Here is a 7,829-nt window from a genome sequence, read left to right as displayed (position 1 = left end):
TTCCCGGCAGCCTCGCTACAACCTTCCTCCTTGAACCACCAACACCTGTCTCTCGCGCAACCATCGAATTGTTTCTCTATCTTGGCGCGTACCGCGTCCTCAAATTTGAGTCTCTTGGTTTAGCAAGATCTGGCGCGTTCAATTCACGGTCTTCTTAGCACTTTCGCGGCGAGAACAGCTCAAGCCAACGCGTCGAGTCAGTCGCATCGCGTCGCGGATCGCCTTTTCATCGACTACGTAAATGCCTTCCTATTCCCCCAACCATGAGCTACTATCTAATGAATCTAATATAGGTTACTTAGGAGACTCTAGAGCCTTCGCTGTTTCCTGCTCTGATGTATTGAAAGAGTCAGTCAGCAAGTTTGAGACTTCTCTGTTGACACAATGTCGAACCTTCCCAACACTCCTCGACCATTCGGTCTACCCACAAACACGACACTCGGAAGGTACGTACCCCCCTGCCTCCAAATAAATTCCCTTCCGCACAGAGAACAGATCTCTATCGTGATCCTAAATTGGAGTCAACTCGAGGCACAAGCGGGAGAGAAATGCGAGCCCTACTCCTAGCAATGGTAAGAAGAACGACTACAAATATACTGACACCTGAGTCTTGATTAGTATGAACTCCAATGGCTTGACGCCTGGTAACTTTTCTGATGCCAGTGGTGCCGGCAGTTCTGCTCAACGCCAATCCAAAAATCCAATATCTCCCCAAAGGGAAATATCTCGCCCTAGCTCAGTATTGCCTGCCAGCCATGCGAACCCGCATCCCCGGATCAAGTCCGCATTCGCCAACGATGTTCAAGGTCAGCCAGTGAAGAGAGCACACAGCGTCCTCTCGCGACAGAGCATCCAGAGAGCCCATGATTCAATTGACTCGCCAACCGATAGCGAGACGGAGCAAGGCCCAAGAAAGCGAGCTCGAAAAAGAGTCCAACTCGATATGCAGGAACGGTTCCTTATTGGCTGTCATATCGATGAGCCAAGACTCCCAATTTCTACATCATTGAACAATTCAAACCAATTAGTATTCCACACGCTCAAGGAGCACGCTCCTCCAGATGTTCTTCAGCGTTGGGCCATACTAGTTCCAAGTGGTTCTCAAGTATCCTCAGATAAGATAGCCATTGACAAGGATCTTCTTCCATTATCACTTGGGAATCTCGATGGAGCTGACAAAAGAACGGTGCTTGCTCGGCTCAAGGAATACCTAGAGGCAAAGAGGGACAGGCGTGAGATGAAACTAGAAGAATTGCCTAACAGATCCCTGGAAATACACGTCGGATTTCACAAAGAAGACCCCAAGGTCCCCGTTTATGCCTACCAACTACTGAAGCCCAACGGCATAACATACCCCACATTCAACGTTCGCAAGTCCGACGCAGAAAAGAGCACTGTCAGTTTTAAGAATCGGCTGGTTAGTTATAAGGACGTCAAGTACATAGAGAAATACGTCAGAGGAAACCTCGAGGAATCCAGAAAAGAAGTCGAATACGATCTAGCGAAGATCTCCGAGTCGGAAGGTAAGTTCAAATCCCCACTTACCGGAACATTGCGTGACTCGATGTGCAAGACGCTAACTTGAAGAAAGTACCAACTGTAGCTGGACGTCCTCAGCCCACTCGACAGACTCCAAAGATTGTCCAGGAGCAGCAAGATCATGATGAGGGAGCGACTGAATTGGACGATGGACTTGAGGAACAACCATTGAGAGTTGGATCCCAAAACGTCAGCTCTGTACAACGCTGCAAGAGTACAATAGTGCAACATGCGGAAAAGGTCGCCAATAGTTTCGACGATTTCGTTAATGAGGTTTCGTCCCTGGAGAAACTTGCTTCCGACAGCCACGCCAAGATTGAGAAGCTTCAAAAGGCCAACAGAGACCAAGCCCAAGAGATCACTGGCTTGAGAGCTACTATATCTCAGCTGCAAGCACAAATAGCCACTCGCCTGATGGCTCCGCCAGCTCTTGCTGTCCAGAACTTTGAGATTGAACCTCGCCATTTCGGAACTATCCCTCGGGAGATGGAGAATGGCGGAATGTTACGTGAGAAGCAAGCACGGGTCACAATGATAGATGGAAATGAGTACGAAGAGAGGGTCTTCCTACTCCCGTGCAAGATTCAAGTTCCTGGCCAACAGAGCGGGCGCACTTTTGAACACGATGGGATGTCCTTCACGCAAATAATGGACGGAGATGTGGAGCAATTTGTTCAGATCACTGAGCCGGATTTGCTGGTTCAATCTGAAGGCAGACTGTTCTTCAAATGGACCGCTCTTAAGAAGCTTAAGGAGAAAGGCTATTACGGCATCTAAGTCTGGGACCCAACACTGACGTTTCCCTCACAAAGATATTCGAGATGCCATTGACGACGGAAGCATGGACGAAACTTTTATGTCTGGACAAGCGCTCGTAAGCAAAACTTGCTCGATGAGAGACTTATGTCGTTATTTCTCGTGGACTGACAGCGGATCTGATTCTTACCCAAAATGCTGCGGTGGCAATAATCTGCCTCTCTGCTGCTTTTCATGTTCCATATCTTCGCTCTTTCGCGGAATCATGGGAGGCTCGGCTGCTTTGCATGCTTTAGCGCTGTTGCTCCCATCTTAGGATACTCATTATGTGCAAAAGTTTGACTTTTGGACACATCGATTGGCTTGTACAATAGGAAATCAATGCAAACAACTGTTTCATGTATCCTTTGCTGACTAGTGATATCAACCATTACTCTCCTCTGTTGTCTTCTCCTCCTCTAGCTTCCTCTTCTCAATGCCAACTTCATCAACATAGCCTTCTGTCTTCATATCACTCAAGCCCAAGTCTTCCTCTTCCTCTGCTGTCCTCTCATACTCCTCGGTCTCGATCTGTGGATCACTGTCGGGCAAGCAGAGATTCTGAACATAACTACTAGCCAGAGGATCTTTTAACACAACCGTGAATTTTCTTCCCCCTTTAATTGCCTCGTTGAGACCATCGAAGAAAGATTTCCAAGTCTGCTTTGCTTCAGAAGGCAGCGAGTCACCTCCTGCACCACTACCATCTCCAACATCAAAGATCTGCTGATGCAAATCATCTCTGACTTGTGTCAGCAGGCCCTCTACTGTCGTGAATCTACCTCCAAGGGTGCCAGGATTGACAGATAAATTCAGCTCCGGACATTCCATGGCGCAAGATTCGGATTTTAATATATCTCGTGCGAGATCTGTAGGCCCTTCAACTTTGAGCGTGATCTTCTTTCCCTTTTCAGGGACCTCTCCTCCAGTCTTTACTTCGTTTGATCGATAACCACAGTGATCGCAAACAGTACTCATAATAACCACTTGCTTGAAATGCGGGATCTCGACCATCTTCATATGAGTCACGCAACTTTTGGTACATCCAGGGCAAGTCGCAGGGAAAGAATACACTTCGTTGGGAATAATATCATCATCCTCAAAGGTTGCTGCTGTAGGCTGTCCTGTTGTTCCGGCTGGAGTTTCTTCCTCATCCCCGGCACCGAGTCCCAATGCTTCATTTTGCTCTGGCGTTCTTGCATAGTCGACTTTCGACCACTTTCCTACACCATCTTTCTGATCTGGCTCAATCCACGAGTTCCCTGCAGGATCATCGAGATCAACACGGAAAGGGAAGCTCTCTCCTACAATCATCTTTCGCCCTTTGGTTACGACCTCTTCTATCTTCGCCCACACTTCAGGCATCTGTTTTTTGCGTTCTGGCTGCTGTAGTTCAAGGTCTTCGAGAATCATGCTGAGTAGTCCCTCCACATTTGTCAATTGCCCTCTCCCAGCCGGGACCTCAATATCCAACTCGATGAACTTGACGGTGCAGGTATCGGACTTCACGACCTGTCGTGCAAAGTCGGCCTGGTCTGTCAGACGGAGTTCGTATCTGGAACCTTTTTGTTGGATCTCGCCTGCAGATTGGATCTCGGAGTTCTTGAAGTTGCAATGGGGGCAGAAGAAAGACATTATTATTATTTCGCGGAAGAAGGGGATGCGTGTGAGGAGGAGGCGTGTAATTCCCTGAAATCAACTGTTAGTAAAGGTCGATACTTGAGGATTAGGAAACCCATACATTCTCGTGGCAGTTCATACAGAGACTTTCAATCTCGTCTACTATTTGCAGCTCATTTTCATCATCTTCTTGCTCTTTTGGAGCGGTATTCAGGGACGCTGTGCTGTTGGTGGCGGGGTCTTTTTTGCCATTTCGTTCGTCGATCGTGAGATGCTCTGCTTTCTTGCCTAGGCTCTCGAAGAAATCATCAAAGGCGGCTCCATCCGGCTTGGGATCTTTTTGAGAGTCAGTCGCCATCTTGTTGTGTAATGTTTATTTTGGAGGAATGTATGGGATGTTGTCATCGAAGGGGTTCAAATATTTTTTGCCTGGCAAGGCTGACCAACCACTGGCCAAGTACGATGTGGGGTGCGAGGCTGAAGAAGGCTGTGGAAGGACAAAGTTCGTTCATGGGGAAATTTCAGGATATGATTGTAGAGTAGCGCAAGGAGAAAAGTATCAACTTGTATCACTCAAGGCAGAGATATGGATACTCAACCTCCATATGAAATTCACTAAAGTCAGGATTGGACAGTCTAGAACAGCTCTGTGTGTTTCATATTCATCCCATATTTCTCTGCTCACATCCACTATGATCCAAACTAAAACCTTCTTCTCAGTAGTCCCATCTGCTAATCCCGTCTCCCGCCTTCCCACCCCTTCGATCCTATCCTTGCTAGAGTGCTCACATAACCATATTATATACCCAAGAGTTGGGTCTTGTCCTTTCTCGGGGGCTGTTAGCTCATATCTGCATCTTAGTTCTTTTTCTTACATTGGATTTGGAGTTCGCCCCCGGAATAATGTGGCCTGCCTGACAAAATTAGGAGAAATCCTGGCAACATTTCTTGTTTCGTTTGGCCTCTTGCGTGTCATGCCTCATTGTCTGTTCGTTTGGACCTAACAAGCCAAGGACTAGAAATTCCATATTATGATTTCCCCCAGAATCAGATATCTGTGAACTCGTTTTCGAGCAAGCCAACGTAGATGTTCCAGTCCAGTCTAGGGTCCAGGGTTCTGCAATGGTTCGGGCGTGTTGTTGGCGACAAAAGTCCCACGTCTCTTCCAGACATAGAAATCTACTCCGCAGCTTCACGATTTCTTCATAAAATCCATTAAATCGAGTCCGAAGCCCGAAGCTTCAGGACCTGCCTTTTTGGCGGTCAAGAGAGCCTCCAATCCACCCCGTTTTCGCGCCTTCGCCCGCTTTTTGCTATTCGATCTTGCCTCTGGGACCAAAGAGCTAGGCATGGGCTTGGTAAGAGACTGAGATGTCGACAATAATCTCGAGGTTGACGATGCTTTTTTGTATCTGGTGGCTGGAGGTGGTTCGCTGAGAGGGAATCGAGTCTTTCTGTGGCAGGTCTTGCACTCGTAGATCAGGGCTTTCGTCTGCTTAATAGCTTGGCCGTCCGGTCGCGGTTTTCTTCGTCGAGATGGCTGTGGTCCAGTCTTCATTGTGCCCGCCCACCCCAATACCATGATGGTACCACAGGCCCCACATGCATCCTGCCTATGTGCGTCTGAGGGGCCCAGGTCGTTCTCGGACATCAGTACATCGCACCGTGATCGAAGCTGTCTTGAGGTTGAGGGAGCAGTGTTTGCTAGAAGGTGTGCAGAGTCGTTCAAGTATCGTAGACGCGCCGATAATTCTGGAGACGACATATTTGAACCATCGAGTCCGGTCGTTAGAGGGGTTTGAAAAGGGTGCGCGTTTTGTGAGAAGGGTGTAAGATAAAAATTGAAGTTGCGGGGAAGGGACAAGCGAGGCTGAAGAACCCTTTCCCAAGCGCAAAACTTAAACTGCCTACAACATCTCAACCAGCAGTCCAGCAACCTCCATCCGCACAATGGACCCCTCATGAAAGTCCTCTGTCTTCTTGATAAACCTGTTAGCCCAGAATGGAGCCTGTCCTCCACGCCTCGCACGGCTTGCGAATTGCCGTTGAAGGCTGTGTATGTTCAAGTGACTTCCCCAGATCAAATGGGCACGTCTGATTCCAAACAGGGTCATGGCACGCTGCATGCAATTTACGCATCCGTGAAAAAATCATGCGAAGTTCGAGGTTGGGATGGTGTTGATTTGCTCATTATTGGGGGGGACTTTCAGGCATGGTTCCGTTGTACTCTTGAATTTGTGTCTAACAAGCCCAGGCGGTTCGCAATGCTCAGGACCTCACTGTGATGTCCTGCCCCGTGAAGTATCGCGAGATTGGTGACTTCCATTCATACTATGGCGGTTCGGCCAAAGCTCCTTACCTTACAATCTTTGTCGGAGGCAACCATGAAGCAAGCAGTCATTTGTGGGAACTCTACTACGGAGGATGGGTTGCCCCAAACATTTACTACATGGGAGCTGCAAATGTTGTCCGACTTGGTGGTGTTAGGATTGCTGGCATGTCTGGAATCTGGAAAGGGTACAACTTCAACAAACCGCATCATGAACGACTACCGTACAACGAGGATGATGTCAAGTCGATATACCATGTACGAGAACTTGACACGAGAAAGTTGCTCCAGCTGAGGACGCAAGTGGATATTGGCATCAGCCACGATTGGCCGAGGGCAATTGAAAATCACGGAAATTCAAGAGCCCTATTCAACATGAAACCGGACTTTGAACAGGAATCAAAGGATGGCACTCTGGGGAGTCAAGCTGCAGCATATGTTATGGATCGTCTAAGACCTCCATACTGGTTTGCTGCTCATATGCACTGCAAGTTTGCCGCAACCAAGACGTACGAGGATACAACAGTAGCCAAAGACATTTCGACTACCAATATTGCTGATACAAATGGGTCGACTGCCAAAGAATCCATCGAGCCTGCAGATATTCATAATACGGATGAAATTGACCTTGATATAGATGACGATGAAGCGGTCCCCAAACAGACTGTAGCAACAAACGGTACATCAGTCTTGAAAAACCAAGATGAAATAAGCTTAGATGAAGACGAGCCAGTTGGTGGTGGGCCTGCTCTATCAGCCGTCCCCGAAGATCTTCGAGCTCAGTTACCTTCAACCTTTTCAAGACCTGCCCCTCCGTCTCAACGGCAACAGCCTGGCCAACCTACGCCGCCCGATGTGACGAACAAGACTGTTCGATTCCTTGCCCTCGATAAGTGCTTACCTAGCCGCAAGTTTTTGCAACTTCTTGAGGTCACGCCATATGCGCAGCCCGAGACTCAATCTACTTTTTCCGAGGCACCCTCTTCCCGGCCAAAGCCAAAATTCGAATATGATCCGGAGTGGCTAGCCATTACTCGAGTCTTCGCTTCTGACTTGGTCCTTGGGGACAAGAGTGCCAAACTACCTCAAAGTCTAGGAGAAGATCATTATCGGCCTTTAATTGAAAAGGAGCAATTATGGATTGACGAAAACGTTGTGAAGAAGGGAAAATTGGAGATTCCAGAGAATTTCGTGCTTACAGCACCTGCCTTCATCGTTGGGTGTCCCGAAATCGTCAACGACGGGCCATTGGAATACAGCAATCCGCAAATGGGGCAATTCTGTGAGCTGGTTGGCATCGAGAATAAATTCTTCGCCACACAAGAGGAACGTGATGAGAGAATGAGAAGTGGTCCTGCTCCTGCTGAAGCGAGGCGAGGCGGTGGTTTCGGCCGAAGAGGCAGAGGCGGTGGTCGGGGCGGAGGAAGAGGAAGTCGTGGTAGAGTATGGGGCAGAGGAAGGGGTTGGTAGGGGATTGGAAAAATGGCGTCGATGTTGATATTGATATTTCAAGATACCCCTGAGCGTTGCAATTGGTCGAAGCATC

The 7,829-nt window shown here is 48.4% G+C and overlaps 4 protein-coding genes across 4 annotated transcripts; 2 read left to right on the top strand and 2 right to left on the bottom strand.

Moving 5' to 3' along the window:
• Positions 1–384: 384 nt before the first annotated feature.
• Positions 385–2,664, top strand: K444DRAFT_697511 (uncharacterized protein; the record flags this gene model as incomplete). The annotated part of the gene is made up of 3 exons (XM_024887931.1): positions 385–446; positions 619–1,523; positions 1,574–2,664. The coding sequence occupies 3 exons, from the start codon at positions 385–387 to the stop codon at positions 2,314–2,316; spliced, it is 1,710 nt and encodes a 569-aa protein (XP_024731455.1). The 3' UTR covers positions 2,317–2,664.
• On the bottom strand, positions 2,510–4,323 carry K444DRAFT_597484 (zf-ZPR1-domain-containing protein). The gene is made up of 2 exons (XM_024878488.1): positions 4,076–4,323; positions 2,510–4,023 (listed from the first exon to the last, which is right to left on the bottom strand). The coding sequence occupies exons 1-2, from the start codon at positions 4,310–4,312 to the stop codon at positions 2,719–2,721; spliced, it is 1,542 nt and encodes a 513-aa protein (XP_024731454.1). The 5' UTR covers positions 4,313–4,323; the 3' UTR covers positions 2,510–2,718.
• An 823-nt stretch (positions 4,324–5,146) lies between these two features.
• K444DRAFT_597481 (uncharacterized protein) lies at positions 5,147–5,774 on the bottom strand (the record flags this gene model as incomplete). The annotated part of the gene is made up of 2 exons (XM_024878487.1): positions 5,352–5,774; positions 5,147–5,276 (listed from the first exon to the last, which is right to left on the bottom strand). Exons 1-2 carry the CDS (start codon positions 5,717–5,719, stop codon positions 5,147–5,149), a joined length of 498 nt encoding a protein of 165 aa, XP_024731453.1. The 5' UTR covers positions 5,720–5,774.
• A 182-nt stretch (positions 5,775–5,956) lies between these two features.
• K444DRAFT_539484 (DBR1-domain-containing protein) lies at positions 5,957–7,753 on the top strand (the record flags this gene model as incomplete). Its single annotated transcript, XM_024875633.1, has 3 exons — positions 5,957–6,010; positions 6,063–6,174; positions 6,204–7,753. 3 exons carry the CDS (start codon positions 5,957–5,959, stop codon positions 7,751–7,753), a joined length of 1,716 nt encoding a protein of 571 aa, XP_024731452.1.
• Positions 7,754–7,829: the final 76 nt, after the last annotated feature.

This window comes from Hyaloscypha bicolor, assembly GCF_002865645.1.
Source record: "Hyaloscypha bicolor E unplaced genomic scaffold K444scaffold_129, whole genome shotgun sequence".
NCBI classification, from domain to species: domain Eukaryota; kingdom Fungi; phylum Ascomycota; class Leotiomycetes; order Helotiales; family Hyaloscyphaceae; genus Hyaloscypha; species Hyaloscypha bicolor.
Note: the sequence above shows the minus strand (reverse complement) of the source record. Positions and strands in the feature narration are given on the sequence as shown.

What these genes read in the sequence shown, in the direction of transcription:
- K444DRAFT_597484 (XM_024878488.1), bottom strand. Translation starts at nt 4,312, where the DNA reads ATGGCGACTGACTCTCAAAAAGATCCCAAGCCGGATGGAGCCGCCTTT. An exon ending in GTATGAACTGCCACGAGAAT is followed by an intron (nt 4,024 to 4,075) that starts GTATGGGTTTCC and finishes AGTTGATTTCAG; the next exon opens with GGAATTACACGCCTCCTCCT.